At 40.2% G+C, this 17,328-nt stretch overlaps 1 protein-coding gene across 28 annotated transcripts in view; it reads left to right on the forward strand.

Moving 5' to 3' along the window:
* Positions 1–17,328, forward strand: part of NRCAM (neuronal cell adhesion molecule) — a 276,104-nt gene that overhangs the window by 239,626 nt on the left and 19,150 nt on the right. For 8 of the 28 annotated variants that reach the window (XM_068276521.1, XM_068276527.1, XM_068276528.1 and 5 more), the window contains 7 exons: positions 1,663–1,888; positions 1,972–2,087; positions 4,170–4,374; positions 6,174–6,293; positions 8,162–8,347; positions 9,068–9,103; positions 14,339–14,395. In XM_068276521.1, coding sequence (XP_068132622.1) covers positions 1,663–1,888; positions 1,972–2,087; positions 4,170–4,374; positions 6,174–6,293; positions 8,162–8,347; positions 9,068–9,103; positions 14,339–14,395 — 946 coding nt within the window. The remainder of the gene's footprint in view (positions 1–1,662; positions 1,889–1,971; positions 2,088–4,169; positions 4,375–6,173; positions 6,294–8,161; positions 8,348–9,067; positions 9,104–14,338; positions 14,396–17,328) is intronic. The other 20 variants (XM_068276534.1, XM_068276537.1, XM_068276539.1 and 17 more) reach the window with 7 other exon arrangements.

The following is a 17,328-nucleotide window of genomic DNA, read 5'->3' on the forward strand; positions in this document are numbered from 1 at the left end:
CATCAATAAATCTATGTAGCAAAATCATCTTTGTAGCTCCAAAATTTTACAGAACACTTCTCAATGTATGCAGAGCAATTCATTTTTGTTCCTTCCAATTCAAGTGTATATTAAACATATTACTATTATCATCACTCTGGTACTATAGGGCAAGCTTATTTTACATCTTGTTGGGGAGACTCCAAAAGTAATGGCATACTTATTTGCGGTTACCAGACCAGGAACCCTGACAGTGGGCAGAAAGATCCACAGACCAGGAATGGCAAAAGTGGCAGTTGTAGCATAGTCCAATTGAAGTCAGCAGTAGATGAAGAGGTGTCCTGAGGATGTGATCAGCAATTCTCAGGGATATATTTATTTTCAAAAGCACTTAGTGAATGGCAGTTGATCTGTCCAACTGCCAAAAAACTGTGTAGGGAGCAGGGAAGCTGTCCAGCATCATTGTTTAAATCCTTTTTCGGGAATATCTTTACAAAGAATAAAAGCCTTGCTGACAATCCACTATGAAGAGATGGACAATTCCAAAACCTGTCACTTCTGTCAGATTTCTACTGCCTACTGTAAGTGACAGCATTATAGGAGAAAAGTAATTTATGGCTCATTTTTACTCTGGAAAAAATGTACTTTTTATTTGTATATGTTTGCACATATTTTCAATTTTACAGTTTTTCGCTGTAGTGCCCCTTTAAGCTGATGGGCAGTAAGCAAGATAATGGGCTCGATTCAGTAAACGGTGCTAACCCAGTTAGCACACCTAAAGGCTTTGGGTGTGCTAACTAGAGTGCTAAGTAGTTAGCACATACAAACTACTTAGCACCATAGTTAGCACATGCAAACGTAGCACCGTAGTTAGCACATGCAAACTACTACTTAGCACTGTGCTAACTAGGGTGCTAAGCTCCATGGTTAGATACCACTGGTCTTGCTAATTATGATCTTGTAAAAGATAGAATATTTGGAAATTTAAATTCAATCTGAGCTCTAAATATCATGTGACGATCATTATATTATTGTTAACAATACCTCTCATCTTCCACAGTGATAATTGATGCTAAAGCTATATACTTTGTTTACAGACTGTTGGAAAAGTTAGGAGGCGCACTGCTACACTGCATATTCTGTCATATGTTCCTTTTCTTTGTTGAATAAACACTGATTTTTTTTCTAAAAACTAGGGTGCTAAGTGGTTTACATGTGCTAACTACGGTGCTAAGTAGTTTGCATGTGCTAACTACTTAGCACCCTAGTTAGCACATGCAAAGCATGTTAGCACATGCAAAGTGGCTTTTCACTGGCGTGCTAACACTTAGCACCCTTTTCTCAATCAAGCCCAATGACTAGCAGGCAGTCCTGGACCAGCAGGCAGAGGGAGAATCAAAAGTAGGATAGATTCAGCTACCTGATCAACAAGCAGAGGTAGGTATAGTCAGTAGCATGCCAGATTCAAAAACATGTAACTGACAACATTGGATCACCAGGTTATATTTATGTTCATATTTATGAGTTTCAACCATGCAGCTGCTAGCCTGCCTGTTTAATTATGTTACCTCTATTTGTTTGTATACACAAGGTAATCAGGAACTTTAAGAATGAGTAATTTTAGCATTTTTTTTGTTGTTGTTGAATTAACGAATACATTAATTTTGTTAATTTTGCATTTAGCCCTTAAGAGGATTTGACTCAAATGGGCCTGGTCTTCAGTACAAAGTCAGCTGGCGGCAGAAAGATGTTGATGAGGAGTGGACTTCTATCACTGTTGCGAATGTTTCCAAGTACATTGTGTCAGGCACACCTACCTTTGTCCCTTATGAAATTAAGGTCCAAGCATTAAATGACCGTGGATATGCACCAGAGCCTTCTATTGTTGTTGGACATTCTGGAGAAGATTGTAAGTCTGTGAAGTAGATGTCTTGAATATAAAAAATATACAGTTAAAAAGTCAAGGTTCAACATATTTGTTTCTGTTTTTAGTACCCATGGTTGCACCTGGTAATGTTGAAGTAGAAGTCATTAATGCCACCTTGGTAAGAGTACAGTGGGATTCCGTCCCTTTAACGACAGTCAGGGGTCACCTGCAGGGATACCGGGTAGGTATTATTTTTTCAACTACCTGCAGTTGAAGGTGTAATGTTAGCGTAACTTGTACTAGCTCACTACAGAGGGTTAATTAGATGGAAATTATTCTGACCTGTAATAAAATTATATGCAGCTTGGAATTGGGCCAATCAAAATGGAAAGGAAGTTTATTTGATTGTCTCAGTTTCCGGCTGCATAACATTAGCATCTCATTAATTGGTGCCTTGTTTGCTGCTGCTTAATGCCAGCAGACTCCTTCCTGCTCTCAAGCTGAGAGCCCCCCCCCCCATCCCCTTTACTAGAGCATATAAGTGGGAACATGCCAGTGTGAGATTGAAGATGTGTTTTTCATACAACTCTTTTAGTTATACTATGACATGCGCCGTTAGAAGAAGAGGGATAGTAAAAAAAAAGCTCTACCTCTCTGTTTGTGACTGGCGATATTTGATTAGATAAGAGCTATAGAATGTTCCGGGCATGTTCTCTAAGCTGGAAAGAATTGGAAAGATACACACATTCGCACTCAATCTTGATTAGCCAATTCTTCCATGTAGTATGAGCGCTTACCTACTAAACTGTTTAAAGTATTCAAAATCTATTAGTCATCATACTGTGTGGAAATGGTAAAATTAGCCAATCAACATTGTGTATAAAAATTGTTTATATGAACCTGGACTTTTTTCTGAAAGTATTGCAGCCCATAGCGGCTGCGGGGAAAGTGTTGCCCTGGCTTCCTCAATGCATGCCAAGAGATGTAGTTCATTAACCACCCTGGCGTTCTGATTAAATCGCCAGGGTGGCTGCGGGAGGGTTTTTTTTAAATAAAAAAAAAACTATTTCATGCAGCCAACTGAAAGTTGGCTGCATGAAAGCCCACTAGAGGGCGCTCCGGAGGCGATCTTCCGATCGCCTCCGGCGCCCATAATAAACAAGGAAGGCCGCAATGAGCGGCCTTCCTTGTTTTGCTTATATCGTCGCCATAGCGACGAGCGGAGTGACGTCATCGACGTCAGCCGACGTCCTGACGTCAGCCGCCTCCGATCCAGCCCTTAGCGCTGGCCGGAACTTTTTGTTCCGGCTGCGCAGGGCTCAGGCGGCTAGGGGGGCCCTCTTTCGCCGCTGCTCGCGGCGAATCGCCGCAGAGCGGCGGCGATCAGGCAGCACACGCGGCTGGCAAAGTGCCGGCTGCGTGTGCTGCACTTTATTTGATAAAAATCGGCCCAGCAGGGCCTGAGCGGCGACCTCCGGCGGTGTTGGACGAGCTGAGCTCGTCCAGACCGCTCAGGTGGTTAATGGGAGATATTGAACTACTTCTCCCAGTGTGCGCCTGCCAAGACGAGACTTCCACCGCTGCAGCCTGGATTTGCACCCTCAGGAGATGGAGCTGTGCATTTAGATGGGGAACTAGGGAGCAGCCCCTGATGAAGTTAATTAATGCTTTAATCCACCCACCCGCTTTTCTCCAAGCACCCACACCATTTACAGATGTCCCAGAGGTTTGTTTTATTTATTTATTTCTATAGTGCTCATGCCACTTTAATTGTGTTCTGTACGCCCTAAAGCAGAAGGGGACGGGATGTAGGTGTTCTCTTCTGCTATTTGTCTGAACAGGACTGTTACTTTTATTATTTTAAATAAAAGTAAAACAAAACTTCTTTGAGTTGTATATACAAATGTTTCATTCACTTTACAGCTATCCGATGAGACTTGACATTTTGTGTTTTTGGAGAAAATTGTAAAAGCGTGTAGTGGGTATGGAGGTTGTCATGTCGGGTGTGGGTATCAGACTCAAAAAACAGGTTGGGGGAGGGTAGCAGGCAGTGGGTTCGATTCTGCGGATCAGTGCAAGCCTCTACTCTGTACAACATAGAGAAGCGAGATTCTGGTTCAAAGAAAATTACAAATATGTCATGCTTTACTTTCTAAAATAATAAAATACATACATCTGCGTATGATAGGGCTCTCATGCTTAGCTGAACTCTAGAACTTCTAAGTCATCCCATGTGTCATGCAAGCTTTATTTTCTCTGCCCCTTTGTGTAGATATTAAATGCATGTTTCTGTTTTTCCTGCCACCCTTTTGGTAAATTGCAGGTTGATTATTGGAAAGCACTAAACCGAACAAATAGAAATAGGAGGCACATTGAGAAATGGATGTTGACATTTGCTGGAAACAGGACACATGGTATGCTTCCTGGATTACTACCAAACACCAACTATTTCCTCAATGTGAGAGTTGTCAATGGCAAAGGGGAAGGACCTCCAAGCAAGGACAAGTACTTTGAGACCCCAGAAGGAGGTAATGCATTCAGTAATAACTGATGAAATTGTATACATGTAATCATCTCATATTATCTAATATCTTATCAAATATTAAGGCAGGCATTCACACTTATTCAAAATTGCATGTGATTTGTGATTCTCCAAAATTGCAATCACTGCACATCTAATGTATTTTCATTTGCACTTTGCAAATCTGTATGTCTATTTCTCTGCAGTCAAAATAGGCAAAAGTACTAATTACTAATGTGCGATTTGTGATTTAATGGAAGTCAATGGGAATGCAGAAAAGTCAGACTTTGCGTCAGTTGATGAGATGTGTTATCATGTTAATGAAATTCCTTAGTATTCAGAGAAGAATCACGATATGGTCTTTTGCAGATAAAAATCGCAATACTATGCGTAAATGTTTGTTAAACAAAATAAAAAAACTAGTAATTGCAGAATCAGGCACCTTTCATACATACTTGAATTTGCATGCAGTATGTGTTTTTGCAGATTCGCCGCAAATCTAATACAAGTCAATGGCATCAAATTTTACTCACGTTGCCGTGCAAATTTTTGCATGCAACTTTTCTGCAGAAACAAATGGCCAACATATTTGCTTTTTTTCTGTACGGGACATACAATGCAAGTCAATAGCAAATGTGAAAATTCAGATGCAAATGTGAAATTAATTATATGCAATTTCATGCAAATTAACCTAATTGGTATGCACCGTAAATTTGCTTGAAACTGCAAAAGAAAAAAAAAAAAATAAGACTAAGAACCTGAAAAAACACAGATCGCAAATGCAAAAAAAATGTGGTCAGAAATCGCTGGGATAAGGGAGAGGATAGGAACACACTAGGCAGAATCACATATGCGTTTTCCATTGCACATAGTGGAAAACGCATATGCGATTCTCCCTAGTGTGTTCCTACCCTGAGGGTTTCCTCATGCAGGGGGAAAATCGCATGTATGAAATGCTGATAAGTGTGAATGGCCCCTACAGTTCACCCCTTGTCTTGAAACAAACAGGAGTGTAGAAATAAATGACTAAGCCCTATAGCAAAATCACATAATACTAAAATAATATAATACTAAATACATAAAAATAACAAATACATATTTTTCGTTATTATCGATCATCAACCCATTAAGACACAAATGTTCTGTCTTTGTTACTCGGTTGCACAGCAGTCGTGAGCTGCAATGGCTTTTACCAATTAAAATAATTTTATAGAGATATTTTACCCTCCCTGTATTTCCTGCTGTGCTGTGCCTGTTAGGTATTCCCTATTCAATTGTATAATTATTTTCCTGAATTGTTATTATCTTAATTGGAATATATATTTTATATGTTTAGGTAAAGTGAATTTTCAGTTAAAATCAGCATCTGCTTCTGATCCCTTCTATATAACAACATAAAAAGTATCCCCTCTAAAAACCCACTGTAGCAGGGCCCTTTTAATTATTTTGAATACACTCAAAGGACTGTAGTCCATACCTGCAAGATAAAATACCATCATAGAGGGTCAAGGTGCTTAACTGAACATTTATTTGATCTACTTGAATAACAAAGAGTGAATTACAATGTTATATCTGCTATAATGATGGTAAATTGTGCATATATTCTGTGGGCTTGCAATAGTTTTTCTCTATTGTATGAAATATGATTACGAAGACAAAAGCTGTATTATGTATTTGTTAGCTTTGATGCAGATTATAATATTTCAGAGAAGCACCTGTGGCTTCAGGAATAGACATTAGTATGTGTACTAATCATTGGTGAGGCTTTCAGCAATTATCTAAAAATCTCTATTTCTTTTTTCACAGTTCCCAGTATGGCGGTTTTACATATTGACCATAGAACTCCTGATTCATTTACTTTGACGTGGAGCCCACCTGTTCACCCAAATGGGGTCCTAACGCAATATACACTAAAATACCAGTCAAGTAAGTTCAGAAATCTGCTTCTAATATTTTAATTATGTTAAAATATCAGTTATTATATCAAGTCTATTGTTAACAATGACTTTCAAAACTATTTCAAAACTTTCAAAATATAAAACTTTTTCTGACAGAGAACAAATTTTGAGAGCAGGGGATAGATAAAAATGGTCAATAGTTCATACATTTTAGCTCTGTGACACTTAACCTCCTTAGCGGTAATCCCGAGCCCGATTCAGGCTCGAGGTTTGAAATCCGCAGCTCGGAGTGCTAACCCCGAGCCAGACTCATGGTGCCCGCTGTGAGGTTAATGCAGAGCAATGTTTTCACTCACCTCGCCAGGGATCCAGACATCAGCAGCCATTCTTCTTCCCGTTCCCTGACACTCTGACCAACCCCCCCACCCCCCGTCGTCATGACTTCAGCCGGCAATCTCACTATAACAGTGGTCCCCAACCTTTTTTGGCCCAAGGACCGCTTCAGCATCAGGCAATTTTTCCAAGGCCCGGGCGGATGCAAGCGTATGCAGGAGACGGGGGTAGTATTGCACGCAGGGGGTGGTGGGGCAGTTGAGGGCTTGTTCTACAGTTAGGGTGATTACATAAAGAAATCCTGGCAATACCAGCCCTACCTACCCACTATCTTCATCACCCTCAGCACTTTGGCAAAGATGTCTTCGCACTGCACTGGGGCTGCTGCATAAGCCACCAGCACAAGGTGCATTTGGTGTGACAGGTGGTGTGAATAGGGGGACTGCTTGAGCTTCCTTATCTACTGGCACAGTCATTTCCTACCCTCATCTGCCTCCCCTCACTTTTACCCTTCCCTCCACCCCACATCCTCTCTACCCTCCTCCCCACACCCACTTCACACATCCCTCCTCCCCACACTCACTTTCCTCCTCCCCACATTCACTTCACTTTCCTTTTCCCTACACTCACTTTTACCCTTCCATTCTTCTTCCCAGACTAGCTTCCTGCATCAGCTGCTCACCTCCATGCAGACTGAACTCTGTGGCTGGCAAGAGACAACTCCCAGTTATCCTCACTGCTGCCACCTGGTGTCCATACAGACAGAAAGCATGCTGCATTACAAATAACAGACACTAGGTGGCAGCAGTAACAATGGCTGCAGACGGCTCTTCTCTATAGCTTCCGGCAAACTTCAATGACACTTCTCTCTGCACTGTGATGACAGACGGCCCAGCTCAGAGCAGCTGGCGGCCCGGCAGTGGGCTGCGGCCTGGGGGTTGGGGACCCCTGCACTATAGGGTTACAGAGCCACCCAGAGTATGGAGGGAGAACTGCAGCGCTGGATCCCAGTTATGTAAGTGCTGGGGCTGCCCTCAGATCTCTCTGTGGTATGATTATTTCCACATTTTAGGGTCTGAAAGTGTGCCAAAAAATTGTACCGCTTTTAGACCCTAAAATCTGGAAATAATCATATCGCCGGGGAGGTTAATAGACTGCCATTGAACAGAGACAATAAAACATTAAATCTACATTGTAAATGTTTAAACACTCCTTGAAACCTAAACCTAACTTAGTAATATTGTCAACTAAAGCTGACCACCCCCCCCCCCCCCACTACTCTATCCCCTAATACTAACCATCCCATATAATGCCTAAGCCTTACCAACATCTAACCTTAATGATAAACCTAACCATTACCCACCCCTTATCATCTTCACCCTTGGGGCCAAAATCCTGACAGCGGATGCTTTGGCTGTGCATTAGTCACTCACTGTTGTAGTCCATATTGGGGTAAATGTTTCAATATTTTGGCACATCAAATAGTTCAAAACATGTATGGCAGATTAACCATATCTGGGGAGTTTATCCAATAAATTTCCCTATTTTTTTTTTCTATTTTAGTAAATGCCACACATGAGTTAAGCCCACCAGTTGAGATTATAATTCCAGCAAATGAATCTAGTTATATTCTCAAAAATTTAAACCAGAACACGAGGTACAAGTTTTACTTTAATGCTCACACGGCTGTGGGACCTGGACTCCAAAGTACACAAGAAGCGATAACTGCTATGGATGAAGGTAAGATGGGTATGTACCTGGATATAGACCCTTCTCTTTTGTCCCAATGTATTGTATATCTTCTGTATACTGGAAGCATTGTATAGTGTGCTCACTTCTTGCAGTGATGTTAGGCTATCCTTTACTTTCATTTAATTAGGGCAGGTGGTAGAAGGGGGAAAAGTTTGCCTGTCGTGTTATTTAACATAAAACACAAAGCCATGATGCTATTTTCTGACATGTATTATATATGTGAATAAATAATATGTTATTCATCTTATACAGTACTGAATGTTCTCTAATTAGGAGATTAATAGCCAATATCCAAGTTCCTATTATTTGGGATATTTAAAAGCATTTCCGGAATACTCAATAGTTTGCTGTCCAAGGACCATATTCAATTAACTTTTCTCTTGAGTTTTCTCGCAGGAGATATTTCCGCACTGTATTAATAAAATATCCTTTAAGGCACCAGGAACCAAGAAAACGCTCACATTTTGATATTTCTTCTTGTATTTTATCAGTTGCAAAGTGTAAAGACATTTTTTTTCTCCTAGGAGAAAACTCAGGAGAAACGTTCATTGATTAAGGGCCCAAGATTGCCATGTTAATAAATAATAAGAGGAAAATTGATTGTTTGGCTGACCTTCTCCTTTGTTCTTGTTCCAGAAGAGAATGTGTTGCATGTTATTTTTATGTACATATGTAATATTTCAAACTCTATTGAGTATCCTTTTATTTCATTTAAAGCCATTTTCCCTCAACCTGCTGTGGAAGCAGGCAAAGGTAAAATAAAGCATTGCATGTTTTGCTTGGCTTGCTGAACTCAGAACGTTAAAAACTTGTGCTAGACAGGCTGGTTAGTAATTGTCCATGTATTGGTAGAAATGGTATTTACAATGAATTATGAATGTTGTGCATGGGTTGAAGCATTTGTTAAAGTGCTGATGGCTTGATGCATGCCGAAGTTTGGGTTCTTCCAAAACCTACATTAACAGCTAATAAGTCCATGCATTTCTACCTTTTCTAGCATCCCATCTGTCTTACTACCACAGTTCAGCGTTTGATATGTGGGACCTATGCAACTGCACAAGGCACCATGACTATAACCAATAAGGGGGATAACGGCTTCCACCCAAACATTTACATGCCACATTTATTAGCCTATGTGAGTCACAGAGGAGATGGCACCACTGCATACTCTGTACTGTCCTTATACACATGCCAAATCCATTGCTTCTGGTGTACTGTTAAGTACACACCCCTGCTTCTATTGCCTTTTTTAAACAGGAGTTTAAAAAAAAGTAGGATTTTTGAAGGTAGAGTGCAATGGTCCATACTAAGACTTTAAACTGTGCACCATAATCCCAGAGGCCAGCCTTGCTTTTAATATGTGTCTAACCTACTCTTATAAGAATTATTTCATCATGTAACGTAATGGTACTCAGGAGTGCAAATGCTGCTGTGTCAGCTCAATCAGTGAGGAGTATTGAGGCCTTGCTGTATTCCTGCTCTGGCAATAAATATTCTGTATTCTGACCATATATAATAGTCATGCTTTCCCTCTATTCTCCCCACAATGTATGGTCAGGATCAAGCAGAGTAAAGTGGTGCAAAGCCTACAGCTACTCCAATATGGTCATCAGCATACAGGATTCCAGCGTATATTAATACTTGTCTATCTGGTGTCTTCTTTCCTGTCTTCTTTCCCTTATATGTTCCTGTCAATAGGCTTTGTGTTTTTGGTTTTCTGTAAGTGGAAACCTGTATTTTTGTGCACCGAGCGGCTAGCAAAGGTACCACTATAATTACAGCTATAGCTACCCTTTATCCAGTCCAGAAAGAAAGATGGTGTTAGATGGTACCACTGCATATTTCAGCCGTTTTACAATTTATTGGTAACATGTAAGGCTTTTCCCCTTGCACAGTCATAAGAGCACCATCTGCTGGTGCATTGTTTTAGAAAATGAAACTGCAGGAAGCTTTCAGGGAAAGCAGTGGGCACATGAATATAAGGATCTGACAATTCATTTCTTTAAGGCTTTTGATCAGTAAATTGAATAGCCTGCAGGAATGAGTGGAGACAATAGAGAGAGAACTCAGTAAGAAAGGCGATATGACGGGAAAGGGGGATAATTCAGTATGGACCTCTGCAGAGAATATAGTAAGCACAGAACACAAGGAAGGATGTCTTCTTTGGTTGTCCTGGGAAAGTTCACATTTACTTAAGTTTTCTATGAGGCAGACACATTGTAGAAGGCATCATTCAAGCCTTAACTCACCCTCCCAGATGTTCAGTTAGTAAAAGTGAATTGGTGACCATTTCATTGCTCATACATTTTCATATTTGATTTCTCCATTCCATAGAAATTCTTTTCCAAAATCAGGTATGTGACTGGGAATCCATTCATAAATCAGACAGTTGCCTGCTTCCCCAGCTATGTCCCTCAGGAGTATGTGTGCACCTGAGGTTTAGGTAGTGCCATGGGAGAGTTGCATAAAATCCTGTGTGTTCGCTATGTCCTTGCCCAAATACTTCCGCCACTGCTGCAAGTAACTCTTTGAGGTCAGGACTATAACTGCAGCTCAGCAGAATCTTCTCTTCCTGTCCATTTCCTCCTTGATCAAAATGTATGAAAATTTTTAATGCTTCCTATTTCCTCTGCAGTGTGTTTATAAAAGTCATGTTCATCCTGCTTTTACTGCAATAAGAATATCTTATTGCTCTTTTATAATTGTTTATTACACACTGAGCAGAAAGAAACTGGACAGGTAGAGCTGCTGAGCTGCAGCTTCCCTACTGGCTACAGAGATAAGTTAGGGACGGGTGATCAGTTCTGTGCTCAGAAGCGATTGTCTAATGATAGGGCAAGGGGATACAGAATGTGTCACAGACCAATCCCAAGTTGCATTCATCGGCAGCGCAGGGAAGTCGTTTTGCAAACCAAGCCAGCTAGGCAATAAAACATTATTAATGAAAAAATGGTTATGTGTAATGCACAGAGGTTTGTGCGTGTTAAATCTGAACTGGGGATTTAAGGGACAGTCTGCAAGTCATGCTGAGTCACATTTTACTGCCAGGTTGATACATAAAAGAGGTTAGTGATATAGATATACACGTTATATATGATTTACCTAAATGTGCAGGGCATAGCAGTACATTTTCACATTGCTGATTTCAAGAACCCAATAAGATGGACATTTGTTTTAAAGAGGACTCGTCTGTACATGGCTGCATGCTTGCAGAGGTCATAATGAAATAACTCTGCTCTTTATGGCATAACTCCCTCACTCCACTTCCTATTTCTCCCTTGAAACACGATCCCAGAGTTCTCTTTAAATTTGGCCAATGTATGCTTGTACAACCTGATTTGTCTACAATGGACATAGTGATGCTGCAAGCACAAATGTATACATTTGCATTAATGCATCTATACTGCTGACTGGCAGATACCTTTGTTTTTGAATGTTTACATATGACTTAGTAGATGGCTGTCTAAATTTGTTTACAAATTTCACAAAATATAGTGGCTAATGTTGGCAGGAGCATCCTTTGCATTAGGTGTTTATGCTAATATTCTATCTGTAAACTACTGTTTTACAGGTCATCATATGATGATTTCTCACACCTAATTTCTTCCACTAGATGGCAACAGCAGCTAAGGCATCATTCACCTGACTTTGAATGGCGCTTCTGAAATGAAGTGTAAAAACACTGAAGCTATGTAGGCACAGACATGATTCCCATGCAAAGCAGTTAGCGTAGCACAGGTGCCAAATCATCTGTGGTTAATTAGACGTATGATCAAAACATAGCCTGCAGAGTGGGAGGGCTGTGGTAAGGAGACACTGCACTGGGGAGCAACTATCACTATTTAATGCTTAGAGAAAAATCTGAACCGGTTCTGTGGTAGCATGTGATCATTAGGATAAAATTTACCTAGAGAAAGCCTTTTCTGTATGATGTGCTAAAGAATGAAGCTGTCCCCATGCTTCTAAGCCTAGGCATGATGTGCTGAACAGTCCATGCATGTTTTATGGGGTAAGGCAGACTCTTAAAAAAAAGCAGGATTAACAATGGTATATGACCAAGTATTAACTTGCATAGCAGAGCAATTCCATTGAATGAAATGGAATTTTACAGCATGACAAAACTGGCTTACAGTTTCGCCGGAAGAATTTATAAGAGAAAGGATTCATTATTTGTTACAGAAAAAAATAAGACTAAAATCCAATTCCCTTTAAGGATTAATTATTAAGAGGAAAATGTAATTACTTAATAGAATTTCAAACTCATTTGACTTTTGGCTGTATTATCCACGTATACTGAAAGAAATGCATCATAAAAAGATTGCCAGGCCGTTTTCTTTTTGATATTTTCTCTAAATTTTAATCTTTGATCGTATTTAGCTGCGAGTACAAGAAAAACTCATCTACTTAGTTCTCAGTGGAGGCTTTCTGACAGGCCAGTGAAGCAATTTGAAGACCTTCTAGTTGATAAATCGGGCCCAGTGTGTAGAAGGCTTGTAATTCACAAAAATGCACAACATCATAAAAGGAAAATGTACCACAATTACATTTCCACATAACAAATAAACTGCAGTTTCCTCCAGGGATCCACAGACATGAGATAATTTCACTGTAATTTCACTGTGATTTCACATCTCTGGTTACTTTTAGCGAACTGTCGAGAGAATGAATTATGATTACAAGAAACACAGGCACAAAATCCAGCACTCACTTTCTTGGTGTCACTTCATTTGTAGTTCCTATTTCCTTTTTCCAGTATCGAACCTACAAGAATCTTTATTAGGAAAAGATTTGGAGAGAAAATTTAGCAAATTGTTGACTGTCAGATGCTGTTAGTTTTCAATGCAATGACATTTTAAAGGAAACAGAAGTAAAAAATGCCATAGTGAACTTACCCAGGGCTTCCTCTAGCCCCCCATAGTCCAGGAGGTCCCTCAGCGGCTCTTCAGAGAGTGAACCGTGCATGCACAGGACTTTGTGCACAACTCCTGACCAAGTCGCGCAGCTAACCGAGCCACCAGCGGGAGAATGGAGGGAGCCCAGAGAATGCTGACTTCATGGACTATGGGGGCTGGAGGAAGCTCCGGGTAAGTTCAATACGGCATTTTTTTTACTTCTGTTCAGGTTGCCTTTAATTAGAGACAAAAAGGATCCGCAGGCCAGGTGGGATAGGTGAAAACCTGTATACTTTTATTGGTAACTCCACACAGGAGGACAACACATGTGAATGGAGTTACCAATAAAAGTAACCCGGTTTTCACCTATCCCACCTGGCCTGCGGATCCTTCTTGTCAGTTTATGTGGATTGATTTCGCTTGGAATATACTTTAATGGTGGGTGAAAACTAATGGGGGTTTTAGAGTGTTTTGGACATTCCTTTTGCCTTTAATTATAGTTATTTCCTACAGAAACATATTGATAGATACCTTGAAACACTTTTTTTTGCTTGCAAGTCTTCAATATGATTTTCAGTCAACAACTGACAACACTGTAATTGCACAACTGTTGTGTTCATAAAAAAATCTTCTCTTGCTGATAGCGATGCCACAATATAAAGCATTGAGTATCATGTATTCAAATTTGTTTGTGCTTAATGAACATGTGTAGGGCATGCGTGTGTGTATTTGTATGTCTGCATGTGACGGTTTTAGTTTTTTAGCATGATAAGAAAAAATAGTTGACATGAACTAGTGTTCATTGCATACATTAAAAAGGCTGATCATTTGAAAGGGATTTAAATAAATGAAGAAGATGGGGGGTTTTCGACACGAGGATTGATTTATTTTACTTGGCACAAGTTACTACCTGGTGGTTCATTTAATTACGCTACACCTTTTACTAACTATACTAATTGTAACAAATAAAATGAGCGTGGTGTGCATGAATATGTTTAGCAGGTAAGCATGTCTTGTCATGATTCATAATAGGGTCATATAAAACTGCATTTCTTTCTCTGCCTTTTCTTTATTCTTCATCATGGTGAAATGACAGAACACTATTTTGGCACTTCCAGTGTCTTGCACAATGTCCATACAACGCGCCACAAGGGTATTGTCTTCATCATTCTTTCTGTTTGTTAGCTGCTCTAGCTTTGTGCTGATTTGCAGTAGATTTGCTAGTAATGCATGCACTATGTACTTACAGTTGCGGGCTAAGAGGATTATATAGAAAAGATCAAAGCATACTTTCCACCCAGATACACCCACATTAGCATATTTTAGTATACTTTGCAAATGTAAAAGGACTTTGCTCAAATTAAATAGGCAGTGCCACATTTTAAAGAGAACTTGTCTCTTTGGGAGAATAGCTTTAGACTACCCCAGTTCAGCTAGATGAGGACTGGGAATTCTAAAAGAATATCCTGTTCAATAAAGCCATGTACACACCTAGAATAACTGTGACCTGTAGAAACTGTTTGATTATGTTTGATAACAGTTAGAAACAGTTGTTGAACATACACACTGCTGGGTATCTGCCAAGCAGTATTTTCTGTTGTATGGAGAGAGGGATGGGGAGGATGAGCAGGAGGTACAATAGTGTCAGCAGGGGATTGTCCTTCTTCTTCCAATCAAGCGAGATGTTGCGGACATATGCTAGTCTTTTACCTAAAACTATTATGAACATTCATTTTGGGTAACAAAATCTCAGGTGTGTATGTGGCTTAAGATCCCAAGAGCTTCTAGTCAGTTTTACTGCACTATAACTTTCTACTCTCTGCAGATATATTGTACATGGGCTGGAGTGTCTGGATAACAAGTAAAATGGTTAAAAATCTGCCCTCGACCAATAACATTGCATCAACACGCTACATTTATGTACAGTACTGTAGATCAGTAGTTAGACATTTCCATTGTCTGTAGTGGCTTGTACTGATATGTAAATACAAATTATAAGGGTCGTCCAGAAAGTAACAGCGGTCTGCTTTTACCTGCCACACAAGGTTTTCTTTCTATGAAATGTAACATGCTTCTGTCGAGTTAACCTATTCTCTCTCTGCGTCACTTATCACGTGACTGCAGTACAACTGCAGAACACTGGTAATTGTTGGTAAGAGTACCAAGGCCATAAAATATAACACATGTATTGTGAACCTCGGTTTTAGTACAAGAATCAGTGGGTGCCAGGGCTGGTAACTCACATGCTTGCTCATATATCATTACATGTCTGAAAACTCCATCGCCCCTTGGCAAAATCACCATGATGATTTTGCCTGAAATGTTTCTGAAGCTCTGTGGCCACCTGCGGGCCACTGCAACCCAGGTGGAGCTGGCCACATAGCTTTGAAAACACTTCCGGCAGCCGAGGGGATGAAGTTTCAGTCATGTAATGATTTACGGGCAAGTGGTTGAATTACTAACCCAGGCATCAGCTGATTCTTGTAGGACTGAAACAGAGGTTTACATAACATGCTCAATATTTTACAACCTTGGTATTTTTTAAGTAGCATTATCATGAAGTGCCCCACCCTCATCCTCCAAAAGTCCTCCATCTCACAGGTGAGGAGTATGATAGACTACAATAAACATATTAAAAACCTTGTAAACATATGATAAATGCTTAAAGGGAACCTTAAGTGACTTGTCATTGAACAGTGACAAAAAATATCTACTTTTTTCAAGTTTTTTTAATATATTATTTATTTATTGTATTTATAAAGCGCCAACATATTATGCAGCGCATAATACTGTGGGATATCTAAAAAAGTTATTTTTAGGAGTACAATTGTTAATCTAATCAGTTTATGTTCACCTCAAGTTTCCTTTAAATGAAGTAGGTGTTTATGTGGAGAAATCTGAAGTTACAGTGTGTCTAAAATAGACAAAATGATGTTCTGATTAATCATAATTAATAACTGATTAATTGAAAATGTCGGTTATTTTCTGGATGACCCTTGGTAATTGGACTAGTTCTTTGCAGAACTATTGAAGAGCAAAAACTTTTCCTAAAATGCAAATCTTTACACTCCCAAGGAGAATTACATTTACGGTAGCTCTTTACAGCCTTCAGCTGCTGGTTAATTAACCATCTTCCAAGTGATTGATCCTTGGTCAGTGGAAACTTTGTAAGCTTGGAGAACTTTTTGTGACCCTGAGGAAACTGTAAAGAGGGTACCTTCTCGTCACCAATAGCCTAATCTATAAAGTTTTGCATGTTTTCATCATGCACATTACACAGTATGACACTCAGTTCAGCCCTGCATTTGTTGGCATGGGAGTGGTTCATACAGAAATATTGCACATTTTCTATTTGCACAGGAAATATTTGAAGAGTATAGGGATAACTGCAGTATAAACCGGGCAAATTTAAATTGGTATGCAAAAACAGGCTTACAATATATTTTCTTTGATTTTGGGACTTTGTGTGCTTGTGTGTTTGTGGTGATTATCATTAGAGGGGTATATTTACAAAGGTCTGGGTTAATGAACTTTCTCATCATAGCTGTAGTAGCAATGTGCCGCTCAGATCTTGCAGATCCATTTCCGGTGCCTGTTCCATCTGTAACTGGTTATTTGTGCCAATGGGAACTAGACACTTAATTGGCTGTGAGCTGTGCTGTGCAGGGAAGTAAAATATGCCTGAAGGGAAGGACACCTCCCTGTGGCAAAGAATGGCAGATTGTAACCACAGAGGTGCCAGATAATTAGTTCCCCCAGCACCAAGCACTAGTAGTGGGGTTTATGCTATATGTGAGGTGATGTGGCACAGCAAGTAATTACTACTATCAGGGCCGGCGCTACCACAGAGGCAAAGGGGGGCAATTGCCCTGCGGCCCCAACCTCTTCTGAGGCCCCCGCAGCGCCGACCCTGCTACATTCTGCCAGCTCCTCTGCTCGCACTGCTCCCCGGGGCCCTGCAAGTATAATAGCAGCCATAATTACCTATTGGTCCCAGGGAGTGAGCGGACAGGCAGCGGCTGCACTCTTAGACACTGTCTCCCTCCCACTCTATGACCCGGCACGTGTTTAGACTGACAGACAGAC

Source organism: Hyperolius riggenbachi, chromosome 3 (genome assembly GCF_040937935.1).
Source record: "Hyperolius riggenbachi isolate aHypRig1 chromosome 3, aHypRig1.pri, whole genome shotgun sequence".
NCBI classification, from domain to species: domain Eukaryota; kingdom Metazoa; phylum Chordata; class Amphibia; order Anura; family Hyperoliidae; genus Hyperolius; species Hyperolius riggenbachi.